At 38.4% G+C, this 15,583-nt stretch overlaps 4 protein-coding genes across 4 annotated transcripts; 3 read left to right on the forward strand and 1 right to left on the reverse strand.

Annotated features, from left to right (window-relative positions):
* The first annotated feature begins 530 nt into the window (after positions 1-530).
* LOC148191829 (uncharacterized) lies at positions 531-4,816 on the forward strand. The gene is made up of 3 exons (XM_088100072.1): positions 531-3,918; positions 4,022-4,118; positions 4,218-4,816. The coding sequence occupies exons 1-3, from the start codon at positions 3,436-3,438 to the stop codon at positions 4,712-4,714; spliced, it is 1,077 nt and encodes a 358-aa protein (XP_087956198.1). The 5' UTR covers positions 531-3,435; the 3' UTR covers positions 4,715-4,816.
* A 584-nt stretch (positions 4,817-5,400) lies between these two features.
* On the forward strand, positions 5,401-9,141 carry LOC124820255 (putative zinc metallopeptidase EGY3, chloroplastic). Its single transcript, XM_047291920.2, has 6 exons — positions 5,401-6,022; positions 6,162-6,359; positions 6,792-7,016; positions 7,467-7,705; positions 8,117-8,271; positions 8,609-9,141. Exons 1-6 carry the CDS (start codon positions 5,477-5,479, stop codon positions 8,962-8,964), a joined length of 1,719 nt encoding a protein of 572 aa, XP_047147876.2. The 5' UTR covers positions 5,401-5,476; the 3' UTR covers positions 8,965-9,141.
* Positions 9,142-9,209: 68 nt separating this feature from the next.
* Positions 9,210-11,473, forward strand: LOC124820277 (uncharacterized). The gene is made up of 4 exons (XM_088100897.1): positions 9,210-9,498; positions 9,568-9,759; positions 9,858-9,923; positions 10,856-11,473. The coding sequence occupies exons 1-4, from the start codon at positions 9,346-9,348 to the stop codon at positions 11,009-11,011; spliced, it is 567 nt and encodes a 188-aa protein (XP_087957023.1). The 5' UTR covers positions 9,210-9,345; the 3' UTR covers positions 11,012-11,473.
* An 833-nt stretch (positions 11,474-12,306) lies between these two features.
* Positions 12,307-14,483, reverse strand: LOC148191830 (tryptophan synthase beta chain 1-like). Its single transcript, XM_088100096.1, has 5 exons — positions 14,086-14,483; positions 13,619-13,978; positions 13,103-13,536; positions 12,926-13,020; positions 12,307-12,839 (listed from the first exon to the last, which is right to left on the reverse strand). The coding sequence occupies exons 1-5, from the start codon at positions 14,413-14,415 to the stop codon at positions 12,652-12,654; spliced, it is 1,407 nt and encodes a 468-aa protein (XP_087956222.1). The 5' UTR covers positions 14,416-14,483; the 3' UTR covers positions 12,307-12,651.
* Positions 14,484-15,583: the final 1,100 nt, after the last annotated feature.

Consider the following 15,583-nt stretch of genomic DNA (forward strand, 5'->3'; position numbering starts at 1 on the left):
CATGTTTTTTAGCATTTTTGTGTTGTTGATAATAGAAAATCTGTACTTCGGAGAGAGAAAGGGAGAGACAGAGAGGCAGAGAAAGATTGTCGCTGGCGAAGCTCCGACCGTGACTGGCGGCCGGCAGGGAGGCCCATGGTCTGACTTGATGATGAACGTTCGGTGGTTAATGTCCAGATCCCTAATTCCCTTTTCAATTCACTCTTTCATTTTCTGACCCTTTTCAATCCCTAACATAGTATTTTAACATAAACCACAAATTTTGCCATGTCATAATTTTTTAATTTAAATAAAAATTCCATCTAATTAAACAATCCACATCAGCATAAACACATCAGCTAAAATATGACACAATTGAGATACTTGCAAAAGTGGAGACCCAATTGAGATTATCATACAAAATTGAAGATCAATCGAGAGTTTACACCTAAAAACAATCAATAAAACGAGTGAGAGTATAAAATAACCAAATAAAAATCAGGTGAAATATGATATGACTCCTGGTACTTAATTCATTCAGATATAAAAATAGATAAATAATATAAAAATAATTAATATTATAAATTTATTTATTTATTTTTTGAATTTGATTTTAGATTATATTTGAATGTTATTTTTATTTATTTATTTAGATTTGAATTCTAAAATAAATTGAAATTCTTTTATTAAAGAAGACTTATTAAATGAGTCATGATTTAACCCGTGGGCGGATTAAATTTTTGGTTTAATGTCTCGGTAGGTCCCTATTTTTGGCGTGAATTTCAAATAGGTCCCTTTTCTTTTCGGCGTCTCAATTGGGTCTCCATTTTTGTAAAATTGTAACAATTAAAGGCCTACCGTCAAATTGGACAAACAACCGTTTAATTGTTTATTACGTGGCATGGGCAGTGTTTTCAGTAATCACAGCTGGCATTAAAAAAGAGTTTCAATTAAAAAGTATGAGGTTAAATTAGCTTTAATGAGAGGGCATAGTGGGAAAATTGATTATGTTAGACGGTGCAGATTCGCGAGATTCGCGATTCTCCTTTCTCAGCTTCAGTATCTGTTGATTCTCCTTTCTCAGCTGAGCCATTTAGGTAACCAGATCGTCCAAGTGCTTCTGCTTCCTCGTGCGAGATCGCGGTGCAGATTCGCGATTCGATGTCATGCGAGATCGCTAAGCCACTTAGGAAATTTGAAAAAAATTAAAGGCACAGATGTATCTGCAGAAGACTCCATCTTCTCTTCTGAACGAGAGAAATCCAGAGACACTTACCTCTGCCCACACAGCCACCGCAAAAAGGGGACGACCTCTACCGGTCTCGGCGTCGATGGTGACCTCAGGCGCCATCGGAACCACGACCGACCGCGGCGCCGCTGTCTTCTATTCTTCGAGCGCGAGGCTGACGCCGACCACCCAGGACGTTGCCCATGCCGCCGCTCGTCACCAGGATCAAGACGGTCGCGACGCTTCTTCTTTCTCCGCACGTGGCTCAGATTTGCCAGTGCTACACGCGACCAACGCCAGCAACCGCCACCAGCGCTGCTTCGGATCCAGTCGCCACGCCGCCGCTGCTTCAAATCGGGCCGCCTCTAGTGCCTCCGTGGTTCAATTCCGCTCGCGCCGGTGCAGCTTCAGTTCCCAACCACCGTCACTGACGCGTGACTCCTTTAGAGGTTCGAAATCCTGATTTGGCTTGGGCTCGATTTTGTTAATGATGGCTGAAGAAAGTAGTGGTAATTTTATTTCTCAGTCCAGCATTGAACTGGGTGAGGGAATGGAAGAAACTGTAGATGATGCAGGTGGGGAAAGTATGAATCTGGAGGAAGCAGTTGCAGAAGAAAGTGCCATGGTTTTGGAAAATTGAGATTGTGTAGAGTGGAAAGAATGAAGAGAGAAGACGAGGTTTGTGTGACGAGGGGTGGATACATCTGTGCTGAAAAATAGAAAGGGGTGAGATTTGTTATGTGGGGTTTGGGATGATAAACATGGCGAGGTTGAAGAGAAGGTGTTTGATAGAAAGTGACTGTGAGATGTGAATCATAATCAATTTTCCTGCTATGTCCTCTCACTAAAGCTGATTTAACCTCATACTTTTTAATTGAAACTCTTTTTTAATGCCAGCTGTGATTAGTGAAAACACTGCCCATGCCACGTAATAAACAATTAAACGGCCGTTTGTCCAATTTGACGGTAGGTCTTTAATTGTTACAATTTTACAAAAATGGGGACCCAATTGATACGCCGAAAAGAAAAGGGACCTATTTGAGATTCACGCCAAAAATAGGGACCTACCGAGACATTAAACCTAAATTTTTTTTTATAATTAGTCAAGTGACCAACCTGATTAAGCAAAATGACCTATTTTAACAGTATCGATATTTTCATTATATTGGAAAATCAAGGGTAAACTTTATTCCATTAATTAGATTTATTTTCTTAATTTATATAGTTTTTACGATCTGGTAATCACATTTTCCAATTCCTGTGAGTGCAGGCAGTTCTTTATGATTATGAATCTGGATTTCAGACACATTCATTGCTGTAAAGAATCAGGTTTGGACAAAAAGCAGACTAATTAATTGAACCAAGCAATTAGATAATGGAGATTCGAGAAGAAACGCGTGCAAGAACCCAACTTATAGTTCAACGTTTACAAGAGGCGCCACTACCATGATTCACTCACTATTAAGACGCCCTTAGCTGAAGCATCAACGATTAGTGCACTCAATCTCACCTCTCACTTTAACTTTCTTACACACAAAAATGGATTTAGTTAACCTCTGAGTATATGATTCAAATCATGTTTGTTTACATAATTTTATATTTTAAAAGGACGTGAGCTTGCTTATTGTACAATGGACAGACCAACTTTGCCCTCCTTTGAAGGCTAAATTCTCCTTTAACAAGTCAGAAAACAATGTATTCCTGATTAGTTCTGCTTTGCTTTGGCCAAAGGAATAAAGTAATACGGCTATTACCAATTGCAAGACCCACCCACATGCTCAATTTTATATAATAGTCCAAAAATATTCTGATTCATAAAAGGAAATAGACAAGGACATGACAGAATGATAGAGCCTTCCTCATATACGAAACCATAACATCCTGTACAGAAAAAGGGAAAGAAAGCCATTGGAATCAGAATGTCCTATAGTATATGTGCAACGCATAAGCTTCAACAAAGCAAAGCAATCAAGAGATCGCATACACTAAACATGTTGGCACCACCAATTGATTGCTATGTTACCAAGCTTTAGCTTTCTGGTTCCCCGGTCAAATAAACTATTTCCTTTGCTTAAATTCCTCTTCCCCACTCCACCAACCTCTTGCTTTACTCTCCCACTAACGCTCCTCCCTCCATTGTCATATACAACCACCTTCTATTAGCTTCCATTCCTGCTACCAAAAAACTATCATTCATATTCACGAGGTCCTACTCAGTACTCCTTTCAATGGACACTTCTGGCCAACAATCTACAAAACAGCTAAAAGAACACCTCCAACATCACCAAGAGCCTTTTTCGTTGCAGAGTTACCTCATCGAAAGAAGTTACATGTTCAACAACAACCTCAGCTATGAGAGTACCAACATTCACCACCTTTATTCAGCCAAGAATCTGAAATCCTCCATCAAGTATGATTTACACAAGATAAGGAAACGGCTATTACATGCTACAGGGATACTGAGATCACTACTATACAAGTTCATTCCCACAGAAGACAGCCAGTTCTCAAACTGGGTAGAAGAGGACAACAATGATCTGTATTATGTGCATGAATATTTAACAGCACACACTCAGCCAACTCAACAAACAAGTTCACTGAAAACATTGGCTGTGTCTCATCATTTTACTAAAAATGATGCTCCTCACCGCAAGGTTTTGCCGGCGAATATGTTTCAGACATTCACACTCCCCAAATTAAAAAGATCAGAGGTAAGCAATCGATTCTTTTTACTCGATCGCGTTTTATATATTATATACATGCAAGCACAATTCCATTACCGTCTTTAAGCAAACTCGCTCATTAAGCCAACAGGTTGACGCAGGAACCAAACCATATTGGATAAGGTCAAAGGAGAATAGCCAGCAGTGTAGCAGAGGACCAAAATGGAAAGCATCATTACCAAATGCAGGTTGGACACTTTCACTAAAACCAGAAGGGGAGAACAGTATTAGCACGTATGCATTGATTTTAATTTTTAACTTGCATTATTTGGGTTGTGATGGAACAGTGTGCCACTTAAAAAGTTCAGATGAGCAGGTAACAGCTGTTCCAACTTTGTCCCAGAAACTTGTTAGAGACTATGTAAGAAAGCTAGCGGCGAGCTCAAATATTTTGAAATTGAGACGTGCAAAAAAAGACAAACTACAGGAGATGGTTGAGACGGCTTCTTTGTGCGGAAGAAACAGAAGGAGCCTGGCAAAGAGGGAGCAGCTACGGTTTGACCGTGTAGAAAAAGACAAAGGGTTTCATGAAAATGAAGGTAAAAGTGTGTCAAGCAAAGCAGTTGCAGAAGCTGAGGGGTTTCAGAGTATCATGCACGAGCATTTTAACGTGTTGGAGAAACAATACAGAGAAGCTAAAAGGATCAGGCACCTGCTGCATGCAGAGTCCTGTGTGATATCAGAAGAGTGGAAAAGCTTCCAAATCTTAAATTTGGAGATAAGCATGGAGATAGGAGATTCAATCACGGATGACATTGTAAGCGAAATAATTGATTTCTTTTAACAACGCCATGCCCATGTTCACTGGAACTGTACTTTGCTTGGTTTAGTTTTAGCATCACTGTTGAATGTATAAACATTGAGATATTAAGGATTGCCCTGTTGCTGGAAATTCACGTTGCAGAATGTAGTTCAAATTACGATATATTTGATGGGTCAACACTAAAATAGAAGGAAACACATCACTAATAGAATAAAAGCACTAATAAGACGTGAGTGGAATAAGAAACTGACACTCAACATTAAAAGACAAATAAGCATAAATAGATTGTTCTTGTTAACTCTTATTTTCGAGAAGATTAGAAAATCATTTATTTTTTTCCTAAAGCAGAGATTGGACTGATGCCTTACCATTGATTAAAACTCCTAAAAATAGCATGTGATTAATTGGATAAAGGTTGAACTGTGATTCACTGTCGTAATCGAAAACCTGAACGGTACATTTGTAAGGTTGAAGGGGAAAATGACAAAAGGAGGCACCAGGTGGCAGCATAAGAAAGAGGATGTTATCCGTATCCCATAAATAAATAAATAATACGAGGACAGCGTGTGATGTCGTGTCCCACAAAATCCAAAGAAGAGAACAGAGCATGCTGGAAGTGAAAGTGTGGGGTCGCCTAGTCTTTCGCTTTCAAGTAGTCACTCAACTTCTCCAGGCTTCTGGAATGAACTTCGGCATCGCTCAAAATCACAACAACTCACAGATGTCTACTCACAGAAACACAGAAACACAGAAACACAGAGCATCTTCGTCTCTTCCATTCCAATGGCAGTGCCAATGGCAACTCTTTCTGCTCTTTCCTCCACTGCTCTTCTCAACAACGCCAACACAAGCATAAACACCAGCAGCAGGACCATCTGCACTTTCCCACTACATTCCAACACCCACACCCGTCTCTCTTTTTCTTTCTGCTCCAAACGCACTTCCCTCACCAGCGCCGGCTCCTCCGTCAAAGACGACCAACAAACTGACTCCTCCTCTACTGCCACGGTTTCCGTTGCTCCTGAAAACGACGTGGACCATGATTCTGGTTCTCTGTCTGATTCGGATGCCGATTCTGACACCCAACAGGAAATGGACTGGAAGACCGACGAGGAGTTTAAGAAGTTCATGGGCAACCCTTCCATCGAGGCCGCCATAAAGCTTGAGAAGAAGAGAGCTGATAGAAAGCTCAAGCAACTTGACAGGGAAACCACCGACTCTAACCCCCTTTTGGGCCTTTTCAACACCTTAGTTCGTGACAACCTGCTCAGGGAAAAGGAGATGCTGCAAAAGGCTGAGGAGACTTTCAAGGCTCTTGATCTTAACCAGGTCACCTTATCATTCGCTAATTCGTATTCATTTCATTTGTTTTTTTTAAAACGAATCGATAGTACTATGTTATGCTACTACCTGCACATGAATGATGAGTACCTACTCGTTATATTTAGTTTACTTTGGCTTTATGCAGTTAAAGAGTTGCTTTGGGTTTGACACCTTCTTTGCAACCGATGTTCGAAGATTTGGAGATGGAGGCATTTTCATTGGCAATTTAAGGAAACCCATCGATGAGGTCATTCCCAAGTTAGAGAAAAAGCTCTCCGATGCAGCAGGACGAGATGTCGTCGTCTGGTTCATGGAAGAAAAAGCAAATGACATTACCAAACAGGTAAGTACTATCCCATCGTTTGTTTAAATATTTTTAAATTCTTGGTTTCTTCGCGAGTTTTGCAATCTAGAGCGTGGACCGACACTGTTACGTGGTGTTAGACATGCTTTAATTGCTAAAGTACTCGATGGATCACTTCAATCCTGTAAATTAAGGAATGAAGGAAACTTCTGAGGAAAATACTTAGACCTCACAGTGCTCTGAATCATTAATTTGACACTTCTTTTCAGTTAATTGCGCACATCACCCGCTCATGTCACTAACAATCGATTCATTCCATGCATTAATGTGACAATCTATGCTCCTTTACTATCATCATCGTTCTGGCTTTGTATGTTGTTTTTTTTTTTTCACTTGCTCGGATGATAAAGAAAATGCTGCAAAGATGCTTTGCTAGAGGGCCAATTGATAAAAGTCATGGTATTGTTTCAGGCTTGTGTGGTACAACCCAAAGCAGAAATGGATCTCCAATTTGAGTCAACTAAGCTGAGTACTCCTTTGGGCTATTTTAGTGCAATTTTATTAGCTGTTACTACCTTTGGAACAGTTGCTCTGATGAGTGGCTTCTTCCTTAAACCTGATGCTACAGTCGATGACTATGTGGCTAATGTTGTGCCTCTATTTGGTGGCTTCTTATTTATTCTGGGAGTTTCAGAGGTATGTTATATTTCAGAATTTCCACTAAACGTGGTTGTTTATTCCACATTTCATCATGTTCTGATTACGACTTACTATTCCCTTACTGATAATCCTCTAATTGATAAGTAGCTTGTTTATCTTCTTACAAGCAAGAAACTCACACATAAAGCCTAAAGAAAATTTGAAATAGTTTTATTGCCACATGGCGTTGTTGTTTACTGGATAGACAGTATTATCTGCAAGGGACGTTGTGACAGTAGCTCGTCAGTTTCCTCTTTTTGATGATTTCAGTGGTTAAACAGACAATCTCCAACACCAGATTGATACATTGGTTTATTCATGTATATTATATTATGTTGGAGATTTTACCTGGCCACTTTTTTTTCAACTGTATTGCATGCACGATAGCCATCTTTGACATTCAATTTGTTTCCTGGCTGACTGATTGTATTTTTCTTCATTATGCAGATAACTACCAGGGTAACAGCAGCCCGTTATGGTGTTAAGCTTAGCCCTTCCTTCCTGGTGCCATCAAATTGGACTGGCTGCTTGGGAGTGATAAACAATTATGAATCTCTACTCCCAAACAAGAAAGCCCTTTTTGACATTCCTGTAGCCCGTACTGCTAGTGCATATTTAACTTCATTACTGCTTGCTATTGCTGCGTTTGTGGCTGATGGAAGCTTTAATGGGGGTGATAATGCATTGTGAGTGCTGCATATGTTATCTTCTCTAGAAGCGCAGCTATCTCTTTCCTATTAATTCTTTTTCTTTGGTCAAGAAAAGGAAAGGAAACATAAATTTAAGTGAACATAATTTGTCAGAACCATAAACTTATGATCTACGCAATAGGCCTATCATGCATGGACAAGAAATACATGTTTTGAAAAATGAATTAGAGTATATAAGTTGAAAATGGTATTAGTCATCGCCAAAAAAATTTAATAAGCCTTTACAAAGATATATCGGGGTTGTAGAATTGGCCATAGAAGTTTTATACATTAAAATGTACAACAATAAAGCAAGAACAACAGAAATCGTTGTCTGATATTGGCCATGTAAGCTGCTAACATGCTTGGCGAACATTACTTATGATTATAGCTTACTGTTTATTTCAGGTACATACGGCCTCAATTTTTCTATAACAACCCTTTGCTTTCTTTCATCCAATACGTTATTGGACCTTACACAGACGATCTTGGAAATGTACTACCTTATGCCGTGGAAGGTGTTGGAGTTCCTGTTGATCCGCTTGCATTTGCTGGGCTTTTAGGTGGGTTTGTTGAGATTTCTATCATTATACCTCCGTTTTGACAATAAACAGTGCAACTCTACATTCTTTACAACCTAAGATCTAAAATTTATATAATGTCCAGGCTAAATGGCATTTGTTAAAATTACTTAAGGTCATGAATATGGTACATTGGATGGTTAATGAATTTCTTTTTCTTGGGAAAATAGCAATTATTTGTAATCTTACTATATATCTGCATTAGATGACCACCATTGTCTTTTTTACAAGTTTTGCCGTGACAAATTTGAGCCCTTGTGTTGGCTCGAAGTTACAGTTGAATCAATGGCTAGACAATTTGAATTTGATGGTTATGCAGGGATGGTGGTGACTTCTTTGAACTTGTTGCCATGTGGGAGGCTAGAAGGAGGACGCATTGCTCAAGCCATGTTTGGAAGAAACACTGCTACTCTCTTATCTTTTGCCACTTCATTGTTACTCGGTATTGGTGGCCTCAGTGGCAGTGTTCTGTGCCTGGCATGGGGATTGTTTGCAACCTTCTTTCGGGGTGGAGAGGAAATACCCGCAAAAGACGAAATCACCCCTCTAGGAGAAAGCAGATACGCTTGGGGCGTCATCCTTGGCCTCATCTGTTTCCTCACACTTTTCCCCAATGGCGGCGGCACATTCTCCTCATCATTCCTCAGTGGTCCATTTTTCAGGGGTGACATGTAAATGTAATAATTTTATGTAGGTATACGAAATTATGTAGTGTGATCTTCGTTCAACATATTCTCCAGAATATAGAACTGTGTTTCTTTGTCGTGTAATCATAATCAAGAATTCAAGATGGCTAATTGTAATTATAGCTGCCATTTAAACGTTGAATTGCAAATCACGAGCTCCCAAAAATCACTTCTACTCCTAATTCTTCTTATTACATTGATGAAAGATTAAATTTTGTTTGAATAATAATAAAGTATGGTACAAGGAGAAAGTTTTGTACAAGAAATGCTTTACTTCAAACATACTCACTCAAGTATATATATATAAATAGAAGGACAATCACGACAGTGTTGTCGTTGTTATTGTTAGAGTATAGGGGTGAAGTTAATTATGTCATTCTCTGCAGTGACGGTTAAATCTGGTGGTGTCCCATTATTTGGTTCTCTTACCCTTAATTCTGACCTTCCTGCATACCCGATCATCCTCTGCACTCACCACGCTTCATTTCCTAGTCAACGCGTCTCCAACTTCTCTCTATTTAAGGTTCGTTTTTCATCGATTCCATTTTCCTCTCCGTTCTGTTCTTTGTGATAATAGTCCAATTTGTTTCAGAGTCGCAGGACTTTGGTCCATGATCCTCGCAAGTGGATGCATCCAAGGAGCGACGACGAGGACGACGAAAACGATGAGGATCGGAGTCTGGATCTACTGGTGAGGTTCGTTCAGAATGTCTTCAAGAAGGTGTCAAAGAGAACAAGGAAAGCAGTTCGATCCGTTCTCCCTTTCCCCATCTCCACCCATTTGGTTGGGCTACTTAATCTCTTCTTCTGCCAATTATATCGCGATTCTGCAAGTCTGGATTTTTTTTGGGGGGATGAAATTTAACATCTCTTTTAATACAGGTCGGGTTTTCTGTGAATGGGACGCTGTTGCTGACCTTCCTGTGGATTTTGAAGGCGTTTCTTCAGGTACCGTTTTCATTTATTTATGATGGGCATTAACATTGTTAAAATCATTACTGAATGCCATTTCTAGAATTTTGTTGTCTTCTAACTTTTTGGGTATTTAACGATGATTGATTGTGGAGGACTGCATTCTTTTAGAAATGGATTTTGACATTCTATACTTAGTTCAATCTGTTTAGCTAAGCTTTTTGTTACTGAGTAGAAAATGGTTCTACATAATTTTTAGGCTACTGCTGTCCAAAGCTGCATAGAACATGAGACTCAGTAACGATGGGATCCAGGTACAGAGGGGTTGTCCTAGTTCACGGGGTTCGTCTAGGCAGGGTCTTGTGCAGCCTTGTGCCCCTGTGGAAAGGGTGTTTCTGTGATTAAAATCAATGACATGGTCTTAAAGTAACAAGGGATGCAAATGACTCGAGTTAAATGAACCGTGTCCTGTTTTGGAACAGTTTTCTTTCTAGGAAAAATGACTGGGCGCGTAGGTGGGACGCCTATGTTTCAGATATATCTTCAAAATTGATGTCTAAAATGTAGCAGTAGGTTATGCAGCAGTATTTGATTAAAAGGTTTAATTACTACTTGCATAATCTTTGTTTGAATTTCAACATCTAAAAACTGCTAGTTTTAATTCATACACATGTTTTTAAACTGTTTTCGACTGTGCAAAGACTAAAACGAGCTAAAAGAAGTGTATGGATAAGTAGTAAAGCGAGTAATTTCTAAGTGTATAGATTAAAGCATAAAAAATGTTTAAGTACAAGGTCTGGTGTTTAAGTAATTAAACTTTGTTATAATCTTAGGGTGATGATTTTTCCAGTTGATATTCGGCATGGACCAAGGAGTGAAAAATAGATGCATTTCTTGTTGTGAACTCTTAAGCTTTTGGCTTTGCAGTATACTTAAATATTTAGGTACTGATGTATAATTCAACGCAGGTGTTATGCACGCTTGGAAGTGTAGTGTTTGTAAGCATCTTATTAATCCGTGGGATATGGTCTGGTGTTAGCTTTTTGCAAGAAAACCGACTCCAAAAAATGGATCAACTACATATGCGCAATGCTTGGAATAATGGTGCACAGCCCGTGACTTGAACAGTTCATCTACTCATTTTGACATGCACAAACAAGTCACAAATAAGACTTTTTGCTACTCCTTATCAAGACGGGAAGTCGAACTATGGAAATAATACTGGAGAAAACATTACACTGCTACTGGAAGCTTACGTTACTGCAATTCTTATTTGACAAAGAATAAAGAACACAGGAAGCTGCTGCGCAAGATTCCTTTGAAATACTTGTCCTAGCTAACTTTATGAGCCCATTCATGATTCATATATTCACTGTTTTCATATTATATCTGATATTGACTTACAGTTTTAACTCTATGTAAACCATATCACTATTTGATGCATGTTATGAACTTGTTAGTGGTTAAATGGTGTAATAGGCACCTGGAAGGAGTTAGTTTTTCAGATTAATTAGCTGTTATGTAGTAAGATAATTGTTACCGTTGTGAACATCTTTTTAATAATTGATCTCATTTAGTTCGTGATTTTTCTTGGCTAAATTTCCTATATTTCTGTAATTCTCTGAGTTGGTATTCATAGAATCACTACGTTTGCATCCATGTGGAACTCTTGATGCTGCACCTAAGGATGTTCCAAACACGTCTAATCTCTTGATTAAATCAGCTTAAAATGCCAGAATGTCATCCCTTCCAAATATGAAATATAAATGTAAGAACAATCGCATCACTATGAAAAAACATCCTCTTTATTAAATCCAAAGTCACAGATGATAAATATTTTGTCTACCTTGAAAAAATAGATGGTAAAGTCACAGGCACAAAAAATTCTATCATGCAGCTTAAGCATACTTTGGAATGTTATATGTGAAACATGTTAGAATCCAAAGAAATGTGATGCTTAAGGCATACTGATAGTGCCAGACAAACTTTCTTCACTTGGAAGTCAGGTCACAATCAGTCATTCGTATGAGCCTTGGCAAACTGTCAGATTTTAAGCATCAACTGCTTGCACTCAAGGTCTTCACAATTTTATGGGCAATAAGTGAATTTTAAGAACAGATATTACAGCTAAGTCAAGAAAGCAATGCTGAAAGTTATACTAAAGAATCAGACACGAGAACATAAGAGACCACTGGTACTTCAAGTATACCAGCATTACTTGAGGACGACCATGGTATCGTACATTTTGAGGAGACTTTTCAGGGTCATACTGATAGAATGAACAATACTTATTTAACAAATTTAGTGGTACGTCTGGTCCTTGAACAGTAATGATGTATTATCATTTCTTTACAAAGATAAGATCTCCTTTTCATTGTATATTAGAGAGAGAGAGAGAAACGAGAAGAAGACAACAATATACAACCAAATTCTATTAATTTATTTAACAAATCTAGAATCATGTCGGGTCCTAGAATACAATTATTGCCATTATTCATTTTCTAAGGAAGAAATGGATTTACGACTTTCTGAATTGATTTACAAGAAATCTTAGCAAAGATCTGATCTCTTTTTCGTTTAGACCCTTTTACTATAATAAATAAACATATGATGATATGAATGGTCTGAAAATAATTATTTACGACCATTTCCTAGGCTATACCAATGTATGCGCATATGTATATTTTTGGTATAGCCTTAGTTAAGGTGGTATTGAGCTTAAGTAGAAACAATAGTTTGGTAACTGAGGTGACTGCTACTGATTCTATGATTGTTTGTCCAAGAGTCGGCGATTGAAGACTATAGCAGCATCTTTATCACCACGACCACTACAGTTCACAACCACTTTAGTACCATCGCAGAGTGTGGGAGCCAATTTATCTAAGATACCCAATGCATGTGCCGCCTCCAGGGATGGAAATATTCCCTCTAATTTGCATAAATTTTCGTAAGCTGCACGTTATATCAGTTAATCAGTTAATCAATAACCCTCGTATTATGTTTTTCACAACTCAAATAGTAAGAAGCGAAACTAGTACCGTCAAGAGCTTCTTCGTCGGTTGCAGCAAAGAATTCAGCTCTCCCACTTTCTTTCAAAAAGCTTAACTCTGGACCAACTCCTGGATATTCCATACTGCAATTTCATATCAAATATTTAAGCTCAGTGTTTCTGACCAGGGAAAGATATCAAATATTAAATAATTAATTATACTGACCCAGCAGCAATGGAATGTGGATGGATAATCTGGCCGTGTTCGTCCTGTAGTAAATAGCTGATGGCTCCATGGTAGACGCCAACTTCTCCTTTGGTCAACGTCGAAGAATGTTTGCCACTGTCGAGTCCCAAACCTCCACCTTCGACTCCAATCAACCTTACATCTTCATCTCCTACAAACTCGTGAAACAGACCCAAAGCGTTTGATCCTGTTCCCACGCAAGCCACCAGAACATCTGGCTTCCCTCCCCACTTTTCCAACGCTTGCATCCTCGTTTCTTTCCCTATCACCGACTGAAACTCCCGAACCATGCTCGGGCATGGGTGTGGTCCCACCGCCGAACCCGACAGGTGGTATTTATTCTCCAAATCCCCCACCCAACACCGAAACGCATCCGATGCTGCATCTCTGAACCCTCCATCCACTGCTTCCACCTACGCATCCACAAACCATCCATCAGTAATCGCTTCTTTTCACCCGCACGTGTTTCTTAAAAAAATAGAATACGGTTTATACCTGAGCTCCCAGCAGCTTCATCAACCGCACGTTCGAATACTGTCTTTCGATGTCTTTGGCGGCCATGAAAACCGTGCACTCCAAAGCGAGTTTTGCGCATGCTGCAGCCGTTGCAAGGCCGTGTTGTCCAGAGCCAGTGGCGGTGACGACGCTTTTGCAACCCATCCGTTTAGCAATCATGGCTTGAGCAAGAGCGTTGTTCATCTTGTGAGAGCCACCGTGGTTGAGATCTTCTCTCTTTAAGTATATATCAGGTCCTTTCCCGTTGTTCGTGCTCTTATAATACTCAGACAATCGCTTCGCGTGATACAGAGGTGTTTCTCTCCCAGCATAGTCTCTTAACGCCTCCGCTAGCTCTGCCTGTGGGAATAACCATTTAAGGTTTTAATAAATGGCTTTCAATTGTTCTGTATTAACATCAAGCAATCATTAACAGTTAATTCGATGAACTTGGGTGATTAATTAACCTGAAAGGCATCGTCGGCCATGGATTTTTTGAACTCAGCTTCGAGGTTGGTCAAAGAGGCTACAATTGTTTCGGGAACAAATTTGCCTCCAAACCTACCGAACTTTCCCGAGGTAGAGATGGGAAGTTCCTTGGTCTGGGAAGTTTGGAAAGGAATTTTGTTCATGGAGGGTGTTGGAGAGGGGACGTAGGTAATGTTGAAGTGAGGGAGCTTAGTTTGGTGAGTGAGCAGAGCTTGAGGCACCACAGAGGCAGCGCGGTCTTTCTGATCTACGAACTTGGTAGTTCTGGAATGGCAGCTGATGAGTGTCCCTTGCAGTTTGCAGGCCATAACAATATTATGTTCTTTCTGTTTGAGTGAGGAATGAGAGAGAGAGAGTTGTGTTTGGTTGCAAGAATGTCTGCTAAGAGGCTATCTTTATAGTGTGCATGGTTTAACGTCATTGTTTCAACACGGAGTTAAATATTGAACGTGGACTCACTGTTGTCCTTGAAAACAAAACGTTTCGACACATAAATATTTTAAACGTGTTTGGAGACAATAACTGCTTTTTCATTTTTTTCACGTTATCCTACGACAGAAACAAGTTCAAATCTCAAGCCCCCACCACACACTTATCCTTATTCACGTATCCTACTTACTTTAAATTTGTACTATTTCCTTTAATTTGAAGCAAGATTATATTTTTTAACACTGACAACCTTTTTGTGAGAAAAATACTGTAATTAAAAAATAATTTTTTTATTGTTGAAAAATAAAATAGAATAACGAGTGTAAAGTGATTATAGAAAAAAGAAAAAAACGTGTAGTTTAACAACGGGATACCATTTAATTATATGTAAAAGATATTTTCTAATAAAAAGTACGCGTAAATGAATTATGAGTGAAATAAGTAATAAATAATTTTTTATTTAAGAAGAGTAACGCAATAATTTTATTTCAATTAAAAAAGTATAGATAAAATAGTTTTGAGTCTCGTGATATTATTACCCTTTATTTTAATTTGATACATTTAACTTCTTCTTTCAAATTTTCTCCCTAAGACTCAAGACATGTTCTTTTTATTTACGTTTGGAATTGGAAGATAAATAAAAGGATTTAAGAGAATATATATATATATATATTATTTATATTGGAAGATAAATTAAAGGAAAATGAATAGAGGATAAAGAAAGGATTGCCGTTTTGTTTATTTTGAAGAATTGAAAAGTGAAAGTAAATGAGTTTGAAAAGAAAGTGGTAAAAGATTTGATGGATATGATAAATAAAAAATAAATAAAAATAGAATATTACACGTTTATCTTTATGATCAAAGTAATATGAAATAAATATTTGATGAGTCAAAACTAATTTTAAAAATGTTTTAATATATTAATTTAAAATTAAACATTGAAATTAAATAAAAATAAATGAAATTTTGTAATAGATGAAATTTTTATAATAGATGACACTCGTGACACACTTTACCATCCACTAATCACCCTTTTTGTAATAGATG

Source organism: Vigna umbellata, chromosome 10, assembly GCF_029865625.1.
Source record: "Vigna umbellata cultivar VRB3 chromosome 10, Vumbellata_1.0, whole genome shotgun sequence".
NCBI classification, from domain to species: domain Eukaryota; kingdom Viridiplantae; phylum Streptophyta; class Magnoliopsida; order Fabales; family Fabaceae; genus Vigna; species Vigna umbellata.

Bases quoted from the DNA above. Each gene is read 5' to 3' on its own strand.
- LOC148191829 (XM_088100072.1), top strand. From the start codon at position 3,436: ATGGACACTTCTGGCCAACAATCTACAAAACAGCTAAAAGAACACCTC. The intron at 3,919-4,021 runs GTAAGCAATCGA...TTAAGCCAACAG, and splicing joins CCAAATTAAAAAGATCAGAG to GTTGACGCAGGAACCAAACC. The intron at 4,119-4,217 runs GTTGGACACTTT...GTGATGGAACAG, and splicing joins AGCATCATTACCAAATGCAG to TGTGCCACTTAAAAAGTTCA.
- LOC124820255 (XM_047291920.2), top strand. From the start codon at position 5,477: ATGGCAGTGCCAATGGCAACTCTTTCTGCTCTTTCCTCCACTGCTCTT. The intron at 6,023-6,161 runs GTCACCTTATCA...GGCTTTATGCAG, and splicing joins AGGCTCTTGATCTTAACCAG to TTAAAGAGTTGCTTTGGGTT. The intron at 7,706-8,116 runs GTGAGTGCTGCA...TGTTTATTTCAG, and splicing joins AATGGGGGTGATAATGCATT to GTACATACGGCCTCAATTTT.
- LOC124820277 (XM_088100897.1), top strand. From the start codon at position 9,346: ATGTCATTCTCTGCAGTGACGGTTAAATCTGGTGGTGTCCCATTATTT. The intron at 9,499-9,567 runs GTTCGTTTTTCA...AATTTGTTTCAG, and splicing joins CCAACTTCTCTCTATTTAAG to AGTCGCAGGACTTTGGTCCA. The intron at 9,924-10,855 runs GTACCGTTTTCA...AATTCAACGCAG, and splicing joins TTTTGAAGGCGTTTCTTCAG to GTGTTATGCACGCTTGGAAG.
- LOC148191830 (XM_088100096.1), bottom strand. From the start codon at position 14,415: ATGGCCTGCAAACTGCAAGGGACACTCATCAGCTGCCATTCCAGAACT. The intron at 13,979-14,085 runs GTTAATTAATCA...TTATTCCCACAG, and splicing joins TGGCCGACGATGCCTTTCAG to GCAGAGCTAGCGGAGGCGTT. The intron at 12,840-12,925 runs GTACTAGTTTCG...TATAACGTGCAG, and splicing joins CGACGAAGAAGCTCTTGACG to CTTACGAAAATTTATGCAAA.